The following is an 18,033-nucleotide window of genomic DNA, read 5'->3' on the forward strand; positions in this document are numbered from 1 at the left end:
GTGGTATGACTTGGAGGTGTGGCTTGATGGCCATAGCAGGGGAAGGATATTGCAAAATTTCCATTCTCATCCCACTCTGGAGCCAGCCAGAAGTGGTATTTGCCAGTTCTCTGAACTACTCAACATTTCCGCTAACGGTTTATTTTAATTTAATTTTATTTATTTATTTTGTCCAATACATAATGAAGGTTAATGAGATTAACCATGTGGTAATACATATCAAAGAGAGGAAATAAATAAATAAATAAATAAATAAATAAATAAATAAATAAATAAATAAATAAATAAATAAATAAAGAATAGGAGTGAAGATATAAGAATAAAGTACAATACATCAATGGAGGACAGAGGAGGAAATATAGAGATATGTACTATGTAATGTATATTTTCCACCTTGAGGCACTTATAAGTAATAAAGGTGGGATTAAAAAAAATCAAATCAATAAATATTTTCATCGTTTGAGCATAAGAGTGGGTCTTATGCTGTTTATGGCACTCACAAGCAGTATTGTAGAACCAATAGTTGTCCAGTATTCATTTTCATAAAGCAATCTGAAATGGTGCAGTGACCTTACACTTCTATAATTCTATATTTGGACATTTGACTTTAATAAAAATGTACTGCATATGATAAATAAAATATAGGCAATTTGCTTTACTTACTTCTCCTGCAGTGACAGCAGCATGAATTGGTCTAAAAGGAGTGCCCAAACCCATAATATCTCAGGGACCGCCTTCTGCTGCACGAATCCCAGCGACCAGTTAGGTCCCACAGAGTGGGCCTTCTCCGGGTCCCTTCAACTAAACAATGTCGTTTGGCGGGGCCCAGGGGAAGAGCCTTCTCTGTGGCGGCCCCGGCCCTCTGGAACCAACTCCCCCCAGAGATTAGAATTTCTCCCACCCTCCTCGCCCTTTGTAAGCTCCTTAAAACCCACCTCTGCCGTCAGGCATGGGGGAACTGAGATACTGTTTCTCCCTAGGCCTTTACAATTTATGCATGGTATGTTTGTTTGTAGGTATGATTGGTTTTAAACTAAGGGTTTTTTAGTTGTTGTAGTATTGGATTTACATGCTGTTTTTATTATTGTTGTTAGCCGCCCCAAGTCTACGGAGAGGGGCGGCATACAAATCCAATCAATCAATCAATCAATCAATCAATCAATCAATCAATCAATCAATAAATAAATAAATAAATTCAATGCCTGGGGAGGGCGAAAACCACTTCCCCCATCCCCCATGGAGGCCCTCTGCAGGCCAGAAACATCCTGTTCCCCAACTTCTGTGGTCCCAGAAGGCTCGTGTTTCGCCCTCCCCACGTTCCAAAGCTCTCCCCCATCCTCCCAGAGACTCTCTGGAAGCAAAAAAACACCCTCCAAGACCTCTATGAGAGCCAAAAATCAGCTGGCCGGCACACACATGCATAATGGAGCTGAGCTACGGCAATGGCTCACGTGCCAGCTGATAGGGCTCCACGTGCCATCTGTGTCACCCGTGCCATAGGTTCACCATCACTGGATTAGGGTAAATAAAGTGGCCTTGATGCAAATTTGCCTTTAGGGAGATCAATCTTGAAACATTGGACCTTACAACCCTCTTTTTTTCCTTGTACAAGATATTGTCCTTAATTGTCCAAAACAGCCACAACCTATTGCAAAAGCTAGTCAGAAAAATTGGTACCTGCTGCTTTTAAAGCAAGACGAAGTTCATGGGAATTCATTGTGCCAGACTGATCGGAATCAAAGTGAAGGTAGATGCTCTGAATCAAAGAGAGGAAAAATTGGCAGCAACTAATAAGCATGGCTGGAATACATTAAATGAATTATTGGGGTACTGACAGCAGTTTTCTTTTGAAGCATAAATTGTGAACAAAAGCAAAACTTCAGCATTTTAATAAAATGTGTTAATCTGAAAATCCAGATTCTTTCAGATTTTTGAATAAACATGGCTCTCTGCCTACAAAATTTTTTCTTTGCTAGTGCTTGCAAGTTGATCTGAATTTCTCTTTATAATAATATATGAATATGCAAACTATTAGATAAAAAGTTCTAATATTGGATTTCTATTCAACATGACATTTAATCATATAGTAATTATCTACAGAATGGGCAAATACTTACATTATGGTCATTGTAACTTTTTTAAAAAACTGTTCTAAATTTTCAAGTACACATAGAATTGGTGGATCCAGTTTCAGAAATAATAAGCAGAAGTATAGAATCAGATTCTAAAAGCAAGAATATATTTAGATACAGTAGCCTCTAATTTTGTCTAGCCAATCACTATCTGTTTTTCCTCTAAGTGCTCATTTTCAGTATATGGACTTCAATGAACTAGCTCATAATGACTCAGGATACTTTGGATTCTTTGTACATTCTATTTTCTTAATCAATATTGTTGCATCCTGCATTACATTGATTACATCCGTGGATAATGTATTAGTTTTAAAGAAATGGGTAACATTCAAAAGAGGTTATAATTTATATATTTGGAACCCAGTGTTTGTTAATGAGAGCAAGTTTGATGTAGAGGTTAAGGTACAAATTTAGCTAAGAGAATCTGGGCCATTTTGGACTCTCTCTCAGTTGTAAAAAGAAGACTAGTGTAACGCTTTTCAAGAAGGTGTTGTCTAAAAACTGCCTGGACATGTCTGTGTGACTGTCAGGACAGGAGTCTAGGCACACTTAAAAGTGCAAACACACACGCACACACACACACATTTGCTAACAAAAAGGATGAGTACAATGAGTAAGGTCAGGCAATGGGAAATTTCCCTGGGTAGGAAGAGAGAAGGACCACGAAACTAGGGGAAGAAAGAGAGCCTATGCAAAGAGGTTAAAAAAATTATATTTCACAGTGACAACTGTTACCACATATAGTGTGTGATACATATAAAGAAGCGATAGAACTGCAAGCACTGTGCAAAGATCCCTTGGAAAAGGAAACATACTTGTTCGCTCCTGCTTATGCATTCAGCTAAGAATATTAATTTAGATTGGAATAATAAATGGTATAACAAGCCAATTGCATACAATACTTTGTTTGAATCTGGAGTAAATATGGGTGATTAGCAGACCGTACATATTAAGTCAACACAGATGTAACAGGAATGCAATTATTGCAATTGCCTTAAAAACATGCCTGGAGTTAAAAGAAGAAAATAATGATTTATCATGGTAACTTATTTTAGGAACTGTGAGGAAGCATTCAAAAGTTCCTTTAGATTTTAGGGTTAATGTTCCTGTGGATCCAATGGGCCATTTCAAATTACATTTGTTGATAATTGGAGGAGACAGGCATCAAAATCACCAGTGTAAATTGGGACTTTAAGCAAATTTTCCCCCTTCTGCTCATGAATCAGCAGATTTTTTTTCTTTTTTTTACAATGTGCCAACAAGAAGAGTTATTTCACTTGGCCTCATCCAGAGGAACAGTCCTGGTATTTATTATTTCAAAAATAGATTTTTTAAAATTTACTTAAAAGTACTGCTAATGTTTCTGCAAGTGGTATGTATAACAGAAAAGAAACACCACTTTGTAGGAAGATTGTGGGGTTTGTTCCCATTTTGGAATGTTCTAAATTATAGAGGTAACGGTTAGTCGTTTCTGCTCTAAAATATCTTCCAAAAGTAAAACAGTAGATTTTGCATCAACCGAGTGTGCATCAACTTACAATCCACTTTTTCAGTTTGTCCCAGAAAATTTTGAATTCATTGAATTCCAGTTTTCCATTTCCTCTGGACTGATTCAGTTCCCGTTAAGGAAAACAGTATTGGCAGACAGACTGAATCTCATATATAATCTCAGTGTCCTATTCCATGAATAGTTTTATTTTATACAAATTAAACCTGTTGAATTAGTAGGCTGTTTCCAAAAACTGTTCTTTTATATCAAAGACTCTACCTTTAGAATCATCTTTCTAGGTGTTTTTTGCCAAAGACAATGCTCTATCACAGGGAAGCATTGGATTAAAATCGAGGTGTTGCTCCCAAGTCTGGATTCCAGAAATGCCCTATACCAGTGATGGTGAACCTTTTTTCCATGAAGTGCCGAAAGAGCATGTGCACGCGCTATCAAGCATGTGTGAGTGCCCACACCCATAATTCCATGCCTGGGGAGGGCAAAAACAGCTTCCTCTACCCCCTGGAGGCCAGAAATGGTCTGTTTGCCAACTTTTGGTGGGCCCAGTAGGCTCACGTTTCACCCTCCCCAACCTCCAAAGGCTTCCCTGGAGCCAGGAGAGGGTAAAACATCCTCCTCCATCCCCCCGGAGGCTCTCTGGAAGCCAAAAACGCCCTCCCAGAGCCTCTGGGTGAGCCAAAAACCAACTGGCTGGCACACAAATGCACATTGGAACTGATCTAGAGCAACAGCTCGCGTGCCAGCAGATATGCCCCCATGTGCCAATGTGGCACCCGTGCCAATGGTTCACCATCACTGCCCTATACAGTAGAGTGCATTAGGCTACAACTAGGCTAGGTCAACTTGGGCAGAAGGAAATGCTGAGACTCTCATGCTATGACTAAGGAGCTCAAAGAATGTAAGAGTTTGGGAGCTTGTTGAACCCAAAACATCTGCCCAGCATCTTCTCTTGTTCTCCTTAGAGGTGGGTTCTAACGCATCTCATCACCGGTTCACTTCCTCCTGCACCACGTGGCTGTGCCCCAGGGGTGGCTTTCTCCCGATTCGGACCAGATCGACTGAACCGCTAGCAACGGCTCCCCCCACCATCTTAAATCTGTTATTTATTTTAAGGGCTTGGAATCTTTTGAATCAGACTCTGCTTTCCCTTATGTTTTGCCCTTTTTTCTTTGGCTCACTGCTTCCTTCCCCTTTTCCATACTATACACTGAATATGGTTGACCATGAAAGAAAACAAAATTGAATGATGAAAAAAACATAGAAGATTGACGGCAGAAAAAGACCTCATGGTCCATCTGGTCTGCCCTTATACTATTTCCTGTATTTTATTTTAGGATGTTTAGGCATGTTTAAATTCAGTTACTGTGGATTTACCAACCATGTCTGCTGGAAGTTTGTTACAAGCATCTACTACTCTTTCAGTAAAATAATATTTTCTCACGTTGCTTCTGATCTTTCCCCCAACTAACTTCAGATTGTGCCCCCTTGTTCTTGCGTTCACTTTCCTATTAAAAACACTTCCCTCCTGAACTTTATTAAACCCTTTAACATATTTAACAGTTTCGATATTTTGAATAGATATCTGTGTATTTTGTAGATTAAATATTTATCTTTGTAGATAAAATATTATCTACTGACTTTAATAACCTCTACATAGAGAAGAGGGAGCTAGGTCTGTGTTCAGAAAAGGTGCTGATACAGTATCTAGCTATGTCTATTCACCAAATCGCACTAGTAGAATTGATTCCTCCTCCTCTACATCTTCTTCCAAATCTATTCCAGAAAATCTGGAAACCTTCAAAGACAATTTGGAGGCTAAATGGAAGATTATGTTTGGAACTAGTGAATGAATAAAGGCTATGATGCACTTTGGATGAAAACTGTTGGTTCCACCCTGGTTCCCAGCAGGTTTGGACAGGTTCTATAGAACCAGCGCGGGAATTATGTGCGGTTCGGAGAATCGGTAAATTGTGCCACTAACTGGCCCAGCCCTGCCCCACAATGCCCCTCCCATTCACTCCTTCTCTCTTTCTCGGGCTCATATACACAGAGCAAACATGAAAAGGAGGCGAGAAACAGCCAGGTTTAATGCTAGAAGACTTAGCCGAACTTTTCTGTCTGTTTTGTGGGTGTGGCTTGGTGGGTGTGGCTTTCCTTGGCCACGACACCAAGCCATGCCCACAGAACTGATAGGAGAAAAAATTGAATGTCACCCCTGGTTCCATCTGTCTTGATCATAATTTCACAAGTGATCTGTGGTTTGTCTCTAGCTGTGATTCATGCACATATTTTGATAGCGAATACTCAAAGTCTTAAGATGACATTTTGTCTTCCTTCAATATCTGACATATATTTTATGTTTCAGATGGCAAAGTCCCATAGAGGTAATTGTAGCATTTTTACCACATTCATTCAACAAATCCTTCATGCTTATTTCAAAGGATACATCCATTAAAGAAATGATATTTTTACATGACAGGAGGTTTATTTTCTTGAATTTGATCTTGTCTGGTAGAGAAGGAGGAAAAACCATCAGCATAGCATATAGCAACAAATTCCCCCAACAATTTCATCTCACAGTTCAACAGCACAACTGTGAATATTTTATTTTTCCTTCTTAGGGAAATGTCATAATGTAAAACTGAAATATGATCGCTTCTGTCCTTCCAATATAGTGGGATCACAACACAGAAAATGATCAAGCATTCAATGCAATGTCAGCTCTATTTAACTATTTTTGGGACATTAATCTCTGTACAAGTCCCTGCTAGAAATAATTTCTACTAATTACTTGAACCAGGATGCATATTTCCAAATCTGATTGGAACATTGGTTGTCCCGATCCTGCCATTATATTGCTTTGTTAATAATACTAATCACTAATAGCATTTACACATCTGTTCTATATTTATGCTTAATGTAGTGTTGCTGTGGTGATAATGGATAAATTGTCATTAGACCATGGTGGATATTCTGGTTCTGCTGTCAGAGTATTTGGTCCATAAACATAGCCTCTTTTCATTATGGTCAAGTTTGTCATTAAAATTATGGATTAATGCTGATCATCCTCTTTATGTGTCATTATGAATGCACAGAGACTCTGCCAGATTCCTTTAAACTATTGTCTTTTTAAATTAAAAAAAACACAAAGAAAGATAAAATTCAAGCACACAAATTGGTAATGGTTGTAGAGAAAAGTTGATAGTCTGTAAGTAACCAAGAGAACTGGGCCCAGACTGTTTCATCTGCTAGACTGTATGTCTATGGCAAATACAGTGTTCCCTCAATTTTCACAGGGGATGCATTCCGAGACCGCCCGCGAAAGTCAAATTTCCGCGAAGTAGAGATGCGGAAGTAAATGCACTATTTTTGGCTATGAACAGTATCACAAGCTTTCCCTTAACACTTTAAACCCCTAAATTACAATTTCCTATTCCCTTAGCAACCATTTAGATTATTACTCACCATGTTTATTTATTAAAGTTTATTAAAAAAAATATTTATTAAAGGCGGATGAAAGTTTGGCGCTGACATATGACGTCATTGAGCGGGAAAAACCATAGTATAGGGAAAAAACGCGAAGTATTTTTTAATTAATATTTTGGAAAAACTGTGGTATAGACTTTTCGCGAAGTTCGAACCCGCAAAAATCGAGGGAACACTGTATTTAGCAATAACCTTACATGATTCTTTCCTTGAATATCACATCAGTTTTTTATCCTGTTTTTATCCAGTTTTTATGAAAGACAGATTTGACAGATCTCAGCCAGGCTTACGTTTAAGAAAGAATGCATGGGATTGACTGTAAATCCAAGTATTTACTTAAAGTGGAGATTTGTCCAGTTCATGTTTGTTTGTTTGTTTGTTTGTTTGTCAAATTTCTAAGCTGCCCAATTCCTTGCGGCCTCTGGGCGGCATGAGACCACATGGGTAAAGTGACCAGACCATGAGTTAGGCAAAGTGGGACACCATTGGTGGCCGGGGGGGGGAGAGATGGATGACTGATAAAACTCAAAATGCTCAAAAAAGCTTGCCTGTTCTTCCCCATGAAGACATAGCTGGTGGAAGGTGGCGGCTTCGACGGCGTCCAGAGGCCCCCTGTCTTGTAGGTGTCACTGGAGGGCTTGGAGGGCTGGAGGGAGACTGCAGTGGGAGTTGTGGGTCCCGCAGCGTCAGGACAGGTTTGGCCCGTCGGTTTGGGGCATGGAGGCAGCTTGGGTAGGCTTGCTGGCTTGCAGCAAGCCTAGCAGCAGGAGGGCTGGACGGGCGAGGGGCATCGTGGTGGCAGTGATGGGGCGCTGCAGAGCTGGAGTGAGTGAGCACACATCTGCAAACTAGCTGCCCAAAAATAGCAGGACTTTTTAAAAATGCAGGACGTGGGAAAAAATCCTAAAAAGCAGGACTGTCTCGCTAAAAGTGGGACATCTGGTCACCTTACGCAGGGGACATTCACCAGTTGGATTAGAGGTGGTCATGCTGACACTTACTTTTTTCCAACACAGCATTCAGGATATATTCAAGTTCCTCTGCACTGATCTGCATGTCCTGCAGTGAAAGAAGGGAAATATGCCTTTGTGGGTTTAAAATGCAATTTAAAAATTATTACTTTGTTTGGAAGAGCTCATCATTTGAAAGATAAAGTACTTTCTAAGCAACAAAAACAACAACACAATGAGAGGACTAAATCGCTATAGGGAATCCATTCCATTATCTTTGCTTAACTCTATGATGGAACAATTATATTTACGGTAATTATATCAATAGCAAGAAAATGCACCTAGAGTTTTGCTAGTATACTGGAAACAAGCATCTCTGACATTAATTGGATACCAACATTTAGGGTTTCTTTTTTTGTCTGAATCTACAATATAGAAACATGCTCTTCCAGATGTTGAGGAATTCAAAATCTTACTGGACTGCATCCATCTTGCTAGAATTTCACATGTCTCTATATAATGAGCAAATGTTGTCACTGTCACTTTATTTTCCTATTGGGGTTGAATTTTCTGGGTCAGAAATAGTATTCCCCATTAGTACTTTGGTTCAAGTAGACCCAATCGCAATCTGCTCTGGATTAGGACCTTAATGTATCCAGCATCCGTAGCATCTATGAACCAGTATGGAAATACAGACTATAACAGATGGAGATGAGACAATCTTATGGTCACCTGGATCCTAGAGCAGGGGTAGGCAAAGTTGACTCTTCTATTACAGTGTTTTTCAACCAGTGTGCTGTGGCACACTAGTGTGCCGTGAGACATGGTCAGGTGTGCCGCAAAGAAGGAAGCTCAGGTTCCGGTCTCGCAACCTTTTGCTGAGAGAGAGAGAGTGAGAGAAAGAGAAAGAGAGAGAAAGAAAGAAAGAGAGAGAAAGAGAGTGAGAGAGAGAGCAAGCAAGAGAAAGAAAAAAGAAAGAGAGAGAAAGCAAGAGTGAGAGAGAAAGAAAGCAAGAGAGAGTGAAAGAGGGAAAAGAAAGCAAGAGAGAAAGAAAGCAAGAGAGAGATAGAGAGAAAAGGAGAGGAAGGGAGAGAGAGAGAGAAATGAGAGAAAAAAGGGGAGAAAAAAAGAGAAATGAGAAAATGATTGAGACAGAGAATGAGAGGAAAGAGAGAAACAAAAGAGAGAGAGAAGTGACTCTTGATTTAAAGCATATGATAAAAAGCACCCAAAGAATAAGAGAGAGAAAAAACCCAGCCCTCACCTGGTTTTGGAAATGGTTCAAGAGTATGTATACACACACACACACACACACACACAGGGGGGGGGGAGAAAAAGGGATGGAAAAAGAGAGAAGAGTGTCTTAGGGTGTCATTTTGTGTCATTTTGGTTGGTGGTATGCCCCAGGATTTTATAAATGTAAAAAAATGTGCTGCGGCTCAAAAAAGGTTGAAAATCACTGTTCTATGACATGCGGACTCCAACTCCCAGAATTCCTGAGCTAGCATGATTGGCTCAGGAATTCTGGGGTTGAAGTCCACAAGTCATAGACGAATCAACTTTGCCTACTACTGCCCTGGAGGATAGCTCTGTTGAGATGGCGGTTAAGTTGCAAGCAGAGGTGGGTTAGATTTAGTAATTTGGTAGTCTGGATCACTGGAAATGACAGCAACCTAGGCCTGCCACACCTTTGAGCCGATTCTCTCAGTGGCACAATAGACACTGCCATCTTGTTTTTTGCTTCTGAGCATGTGCAGAAGCTTTTTTTTAGTACTGTGCACACTCATGCGTGACATCCCTGAGCAAACTGGTAGTAGCAGAATCCGGAACCCACCCCTGATTGCAAAGACATATTTTGAAGAGAACCTGGTTGCTGGGGTATATTTATGTTCTTGTGATAGGGATAAGCTAAGGTAGGCATTTTGTTTTGTTTTGTTTTTCTCTAGCCCAGGATTAAATCTGGCTGTTTTACATGAAAAGCATACTTTCTGCCAGTAAGCCATCCAAAATTCTAACAAGATCTATAATTGTTATTAGTTGACTTGCCGATCCTGAAATCTGCTTAAACAAATCTCGGAATTGTTTTTCTTCTTCTGTTTCTTGATGGGGTTGTGTTGGCTCAGGAACCTGAAATTACCCGAATATTATTGATGGAGAAACAAACAAACAAAAAAGCATCACTATTTATATTACCATATTTCAGATTTGATCCATTGTAGAAAAAGCATGTAATTAATATGTTTTATGATATATTCTGTTATTCTTTAATTTGATTGGTGTACTACTACCCTTGTACAACTAAAAATAATATTTAATAATATGATTGATTTGGTCCTTAATTAAATTTTGGTGACATACCTCTGGCAAATCAATGTTGACATTTCCATCCAGCTCTCTATAAAACATGAATCCAGTTTTTAAAAATATGATTTTCCACTGGAATTTCATAAGAGAAATCAGATCATGAGGATTAGTTACAATAGAAAAGCAGTTGTAAGCGTCTGTTGTGACATTTAACATAAGGAAGTAGTTATGGTTTACATTAAAAGAAATGTTAACAGCAGATGCCAAGATAAATTCCTGGTAACCACAAAATTGTTCTCCAATAATTTCACAAATTTATATATTTTTTACATCAGACAATGTGTGCAACTATGCGCTCATTCTCCTACATTCTGAAACAGTGGAGCAAGATCTTAAAAACAAGTAAAACTTAGAAGACATTGGCATAAATCACATTCACTTAGGAATTGGAGTGGCCAAATTATTCTCAGACCTTTCGTATGTTAATTTCTATAGCTTTTCAATGGCGATCAGTCGCTAATGGACTTTTGTACTCTGGTTGAGTGAGAAAACCTTGATATACTTACTTTGTAACTACTGTTTTTTCAGAAAAAACTCTTAGACAGAAATCAGCCTCCTGTTGTGGCTCATATGTAGTTGGAACAATGATGTAATCGCCAGGTGGCAGCTCAAATCTATCAGAAACTTCCCTTAAGTTGATATAGGTTTTGCTCCTGGCTTTGGAAGCATTGTAGCGGAAAAAATCCTTTGTCAAATGTTCATCTTTATTGGGACTCTGAAATTAAATGTTCAGATTATTTAGCAATAGTACTTAGACTTATATACTCCATGATGCGACTACTTCAGCTTCAACCACAACAACACAAGAGCACACAACAGATTTAAACTTAATATTAACCGCTCCAAACTTGACTGTAAAAAATATGACTTCAGTAACCAAGTTGTCGAAGCGTGGAACTCATTACCAGACTCCATAGTGTCATCCCCAAACCCCCAACACTTTACCCTTAGATTATCCACGATTGACCTATCCAGATTCCTAAGAGGTCAGTAAGGGGCGAGTACAAGTGCACTAGAGTGCCTTCCGTCCCCTGTCCTATTGCTCTCCTATATCTCCTATACCTTTCTTCTATTCCTATATCTCTTCTATTCTTTCATTGATATGTTCTATTACTATATCTTCTTTTCTATTCTTTCTTAGATATATTTCACTATGAGTATCTCCTCTTAACCTTCATCATGTATTTTACTATGTGTAAATAGTATACCCACTAAAACTCTCATTATGTATTGGACAAAATAAATGAATGAATGAATGAATGAATGAATGAATGAATGAATGAATGAATGAATGAATGAATGAATGCCTTACAGCACCCTCTGAGCAGTTTCAACATCAGCAATTTGCTCCCAATAATCTGGGCCTTCATTTTACCAACCTCGCAAGAATGGAAGATTGAGTCAACCTTGAGCCCCATTAGGATCGAACTCCAGACAGTGAGCAGAGTTAGCCTGCATTACAACCATTGCACCACCAGGTTTCTTAATTTGACTGATATGTCTGACTCTCTTCTCTTCTCTTCTCTTCTCTTCTCTTCTCTACTCTACTCTACTCTACTCTACTCTACTCTACTCTACTCTACTCTACTCTTCTCTCTTTTCTTCTTATTGGTTGAAGAATATTTTCATGCAGTCTGGAGTTCAGCTTCTAAATTCCGTATTTGTCGTCCCACCATTTAGTCATTACTTTATAGTTCATGCTATACGTTGCTTACATGTGCCGCATTAGAGCACTAAATATAGGAACTTCTATAAATGGAAATCTAATATTTGTTGCTTACCGGTAATTATTTTTTGGAATTTGTTGTTTGCTGATATTTATCACTTTCATATTTTTAAGAAATAAGACAAGCAAAGGGGGGTTTATACCACATGTCATTGAATCTTAAGCCAATCCCTTGTGCATTTCGCTCTTAGATCATGAATTATTTTGACCTTAAAAGACCATTGCAGCCTCAAATGGTAGAATCACACACTTTTATTTTACTGGTCACAGCTAGGAAACATAAAGAGTTAGCCAGAGGGGACACCTATCTTATTTATAAACTCACTTCATTAAGTGTCTATGGAGATTCTCAATCATCCATGTCATGATTGTCCCAAAAGTGCTTTTCCAAAAAGCAACTGGACTTCCTTGCTTTTTTTCCCCCTTGTAATTTTGGTTCTCATCCCAGAAGCTTCTTCAGTTCAGAAAGTCCAGTTGTCTTTTGAAAAATACCTTTGTGACCAGTTCAATAAGGTTGGGGCAAAAATCAGCATTTGCAAGTATGAAATGCAAAGAACTAAGCCACAAATAAAGTGGCTTCCTTAATAGGGAAGGAAAGACTTTGGGGCCACCTTCACTTTAGCTCAAACAGTGCTAAACATTGTAGACCAGATTTCTCCAGCCAGCCACATTTCAGGAAAAATCTAGGACTGCATATCTGGAAGAACCCAAGGTGGAGCAGGCAGTTCTCCATATAAATACCTCATAGATAGCATATCCTATTGTTAGCAGCGCAGCCCCGAGTTTCCTGAGTTTACGGCGATTCTTCTGCATCAGGGCGGCTACAAATGTGCACTCATCTTGACCCTCATCTTTTTCTGACAGTTGGAGTTTGAACTGGGGATTGGTCCAAAATGTTTCTGAAACCAGTCAGCAAAAGAGAGAGAGGGAGGGAGGGAGGGAGGGATATTGTGTGTGGTTTATTTCACAACAACAGAATACTGGCACATCACCAATGCAGGGTATTCATCACTCAAGGACAGATAAGGCCTTTTAAAAAATTGTTCCCATCTAACTTAATTATTTCTGCCATCTTTATTCTGGAGTTTGTTTGTTTGCTTTCTTTGATTTGCTGCTCCATTGTTCCTGTGAAAATATTATCTAGCTTCAACTGAAATCTGCCTCTTTATGTCAAGGAGTGGTCTTAAGTTTACTCAGAGTAAACCGCTCCAAACTCAACTGTGGGAAATAAGATTTTATCAGCCGAATAGTTAATGTATGGAACTCATTACCTGACTCTGTAGTATCATCACCTAGCCCCCAAAACTTTATTCTTAGACTATCCACTGTTGACCTCACTCGATTCCTAGGAGGTCAGTAAGGGGTGTGCATAAGTGCACCAGTATGCCTACCATCCAGGGGTGGGCTACTGCCCGGAGGGGGAGGAATGCAATGGGATAGCGAAAATGGAGCTCCACCCCAGAGCACCCAATTTGCACTGAAAGATGTTGAAAGAAAATGCAGGGTGTCCTGCATAAGCCATGCCCACAGTGTGGTAGTAAACATTTTGGTAGCCTTTCACTGCTACCGTCCCTGTCCTAATGTTTCTCTATTATTAGTACCAATATCATGTATATAAACATAATTTATCTTTGTATACTACCAATATGTACTTGACAAAATATAATATAGCATAGCATAGCATAGCATAGCATAGCATATCACCCGCCTCTCTGTTTGGTTGCAATGCCAAACATATCCCCCTGCAGCTGTTCTGTGCTGCCAGAGGTTTGTGTTCTCCACTCCTTGGCAGTTGCATTTTGTTAAAAAAATAATAATCCTGCAATTGATCCAGTAAACAGCCCATTAAATGAATGAACTATACCCAACCCTAGAAACTCATGCTCCATTCAACCCTTACCTCTTCCAATAGGCATATTTTTTAGTTTCTGTCCAGTGAATACATTCCTTGATTATGAGAATAAATTTGGGGAATGCATTTGAGGGGGGCAGAGGGGGTAAAAGCAGATAGAATTCATTGTATCTTAGTGTCCATTCTGCTAAAGGTCACACAACATGTATTTTAAAATTGCTATGAGCAAGGAAATGTTTGCTGGCATAGCTATGATTTTTCTTTAATTTTGCCCCATGAGAAATCTAGAAATAATTACATAAGCAGTTTCAGTTAGAACTAACTTGCAGAATACCCCAATAACTGAGCATAAATTTGAGTTTGGTTCTGCATGGCTTAAGTTGCTTATTACGTTGATCTATTTTTTTTAAAAAAATTTTTTTTAAAACATTCATATACAGTATCAAAGAATTCTAGATGGCTCACAACAAAGAAATCTACTAAAACTATTACCCACCATTTCCAACAAATGGCTCTGAGGAATTGTGGGATATTAACGAGGGCTTGTAGGCGATTCTCAGCCATCCAGGTCATACTTGTCCCAAAGTTAATTTTTCAAGAGGCAACTGGACTTTCTTGTTTTTCTTTGAAGATGTTTCACTTCTAAACCAAGAAGCTTCTTCAGCTCTGATTGGATGGTCCTTCCATTCCCCACCATCCAGCAAGACCTGAAAAAGCGTCTTAGATGAGAAGTGAAACATCTTTACAGAAAACAAGGAAGAAAAGCAGCTGCCTTTTGAAAAAGCACCTTTGGGACAAAGGGCTTGTAGGGAGTGCCATTCTTCAGCCATTCTCTGAAAAATATGCAAATGGGATAAAGCAAATGTGCTGACCTATGAAATTTCGGCACCCCCCAGCAGTGGCACCTCTGACCCAACTGCCTTGGTGAATGGACACTTCCCATTTATGTGCAGCACTGTCTTCAAGAGCATCGGGTGTGAGGTTACAGATTTCAACTTTCTCAAAGTTAGACAGAAAATCTTCAAACTTCATCCTAGGAATGACAAAAAAAGAGAGAGAAATAATTCTGTGGATTACTTGAACACCAGTCAAGAATCATATTCAAGATACTTTTTTAAAAAATTCAATGATTTAGCTGCAGCTCTTCAGAGTGATTTTAAGTATTTTAGGGCAAAATCTTGAGAATTGATATGCCGGATGTCCAAGTGCTGCCTCTATGTTGGTTGAGGCATGCAGGATTCCCTTGAGTACCATTTGTTGGGGGTCAAGGGAAAGGAAGGGTTTTGCCTTCTCTTTCTGCTCAAGATCCCCATGTATAATTGGTGGGCCACTGTGTGACACAGAATGCTGGACTCGATGGGCTTTGGCCTGATTCAGCATGGCTCTTCTTATGTTCTTATACTCTTATGCCCCTACAGACACATTTTGGGATTTCTACCACTAGATGGTAGCAATGACTTATGGATGTGGTATCTGGTGGCACTTTCTGGGCTTGTTTGTTTGCTGTGTTTGCTTGGTTGTAGCAAACAAGCTCAGAGAACTCAAAGGACTCCACACTTTAATTCTGAGCCTTATAGAGCAGTGTTTCCCAACCTTGGCAACTTGAAGATATTTGGACTTCAACTCCCAGAATTCCCCAGCCAGCACTTGCTGGCTGGGGAACTCTGGGAGTTGAAGTCCAAATATCTTCAAGTTGCCAAGGTTGGGAAACACTGTTATAGAGGCTTCTATCCCTGATCTGAGTTGGATTTTAGCTGCGCAGGTCCAATTAAGGCGACTAAGGCCTCAGCCTGCAAATATTAAGGAAGGGGACAGGAGCAGTGAGTAGGAGCATGTGTTTATTAGACAGGAGTGGGTTCCTCCTGGTGCAGACCGGTTTGCCCAAACTGGTAGCAACCTGCTGATGATGTCACTCACCCAGTTCGGTCAGTGCCGGTCCGTGGCCAACACCACCATTTTTTTAATTTTATTTTTTTTTAATTATTATTTTTTCTTTTGAGCATGCGCAGAAGCCGAGTTTCCAGCACTGTGCACACGGTCACCAGTATTGGGTTGCAGCCACTATGGTCAGTTGTGCAGTTGCGGTTGAAAAAATGGAGCTGCACAGACAGGTCCAGGTGACTGGCAGGTGGGCATGTGCATCAGTGCAAGATTTGGTTTTGTGCACATAAGATTTTACTGATTTTTGCAAAGAAATCGCCAAAAATCGGTGAAATCCCCCCCACACGAGCATCCTCGCCCTAGATTCAGCTTCTGCGCATGTGCAGTAGCAGTAGCCTTGGTGATGGGCTGCCCTTCCCTGGTGGTCGCCATCTTGTTTTCACCTGTTTTTTTATTTTTTCAGCATTGTGCATGCATGCACATGCAAAGCCCATGTGCGCCCACATGGCATGGGAGAAAGCGAACTGGCAGCAAGGTAAGTTAGAACCCAGCCCTGGTTTATGGCCATTCCATACCACTACTCTAAAAGCTGCCCTGGTTACCAGTGGGCTTCTGGGTCATACATAAAGCTTTTCATGGCACAGGTACTGCTTGTCAACAATGGAACAAACTTCCAGCAGAGGTGGTTGGTCAATCCACAGTAACTGAATTTAAACCTGCCTGGGATAAACATATATCCATCCTAAGATAAAATACAGGAAATAGTATAAGGGCAGATTAGATGGACCATGAGGTCTTTTTCTGCCGTTAATCTTCTATGTTTCTATATGTTTCTTCTCCTCCTCTTCCTCCATTTATTATAACACTTGTACATTTGTACTGAAAGAGTAGTAGATGCTTGGAACAAACTTCCAGCAGACGTGGTTGGTCAATCCACAGTAACTGAATTTAAACCTGCCTGGGATAAACATATATCCATCCTAAGATAAAATACCGGAAATAGTATAAGGGCAGACTAGATGGACCATGAGGTCTTTTTCTGCCGTTAATCTTCTATGTTTCTATATGTTTCTTCTCCTCCTCTTCCTCCATTTATTATAACACTTGTACATTTGTACTGAAAGAGTAGTAGATGCTTGGAACAAACTTCCAGCAGACGTGGTTGGTAAATCCACAGGAACTGAATTTAAACATGCCTGGGATAAACATATATCCATCCTAAGATAAAATACAGGAAATAGTATAAGGGCAGACTAGATGGACCAGGAGGTCTTTTTCTGCCATCAATCTTCTATGTTTCTATGCTGATCTGCTTCAGTTCCCAATGACCAAAGCCATTTTATAGCGCTCAGAAACTGTGCCTCATCTATTGATAGCACTTGCCCTATGGAATAACCTGCACCCCCCCGATGTTTAGTTGATCCCCCCCATCCCTCCCTAAATGATTTTTTTTTCATCAATCAAGCAAATCAGAATTTATGTATGTTTTAAGTAAAAGTTGCATATCTAATCTTTGGCATAATATCTTTTATTGTAATTATTATTTTGTTATTTTTCTTGCACTGGATGTTTTTAACCCTTGATAGCCTTCCTTGGTAGCAACACTTTGCAAGTCCTCCCCCCCCCAATCTCTCTCCCCCCTCCATGTTAAAGGGGGACAAACATTGTTCATGAAATATCTCTTTAATATACAGTTATTTTGAAGTAAGTGAACATTTAAAGTTTCATAATGACAAAACACATTGCATTGCTTTAAGGACTTTTCAATTTAAAATAAGAACTAGTCAATGCAAGGACATTCGTACTTGCTTTAATACATTTAGGGTTACAATTAGAAGCTTCATTTACCAGAATTCTCCATCATCTAATGCTGTATGATGTAGCTGCTGTTTCTCTGATGGGCTGAGGGAGTCCCACTCAGAGGAGCTTCAAGAGAAAGGATCATCATCATCACCATCATCATCATCATTATCTTAATTGCAAACAGCAAAAATATATCGAGATATGTTCTAGACCAAGGCACGAATCCCAGCAACCGATTAGGTTCCACAGAGTTGGCCTTCTCCGGGTCCCGTTGACTAAACAATGTTGTTTAGCGGGCCCCAGGGGAAGAGCCTTCTCTGTGGCGGCCCCGA

At 39.7% G+C, this 18,033-nt stretch overlaps 1 protein-coding gene across 3 annotated transcripts in view; it reads right to left on the bottom strand.

Moving 5' to 3' along the window:
- Window positions 1-18,033, bottom strand: part of CAPN9 (calpain 9) — a 52,548-nt gene that overhangs the window by 5,711 nt on the left and 28,804 nt on the right. For all 3 annotated transcript variants that reach the window (XM_070733933.1, XM_070733934.1, XM_070733936.1), the window contains 10 exons: window positions 17,747-17,824; window positions 14,890-15,050; window positions 12,907-13,064; window positions 10,946-11,154; window positions 10,434-10,470; window positions 10,122-10,202; window positions 8,127-8,184; window positions 6,086-6,147; window positions 3,671-3,739; window positions 1,678-1,756 (listed from right to left, as the gene is read on the bottom strand). In XM_070733933.1, the coding sequence (XP_070590034.1) occupies window positions 1,678-1,756; window positions 3,671-3,739; window positions 6,086-6,147; window positions 8,127-8,184; window positions 10,122-10,202; window positions 10,434-10,470; window positions 10,946-11,154; window positions 12,907-13,064; window positions 14,890-15,050; window positions 17,747-17,824 (992 nt within the window). The remainder of the gene's footprint in view (window positions 1-1,677; window positions 1,757-3,670; window positions 3,740-6,085; window positions 6,148-8,126; window positions 8,185-10,121; window positions 10,203-10,433; window positions 10,471-10,945; window positions 11,155-12,906; window positions 13,065-14,889; window positions 15,051-17,746; window positions 17,825-18,033) is intronic.

Source organism: Erythrolamprus reginae, chromosome 1, assembly GCF_031021105.1.
Source record: "Erythrolamprus reginae isolate rEryReg1 chromosome 1, rEryReg1.hap1, whole genome shotgun sequence".
Taxonomy (NCBI): domain Eukaryota; kingdom Metazoa; phylum Chordata; class Lepidosauria; order Squamata; family Dipsadidae; genus Erythrolamprus; species Erythrolamprus reginae.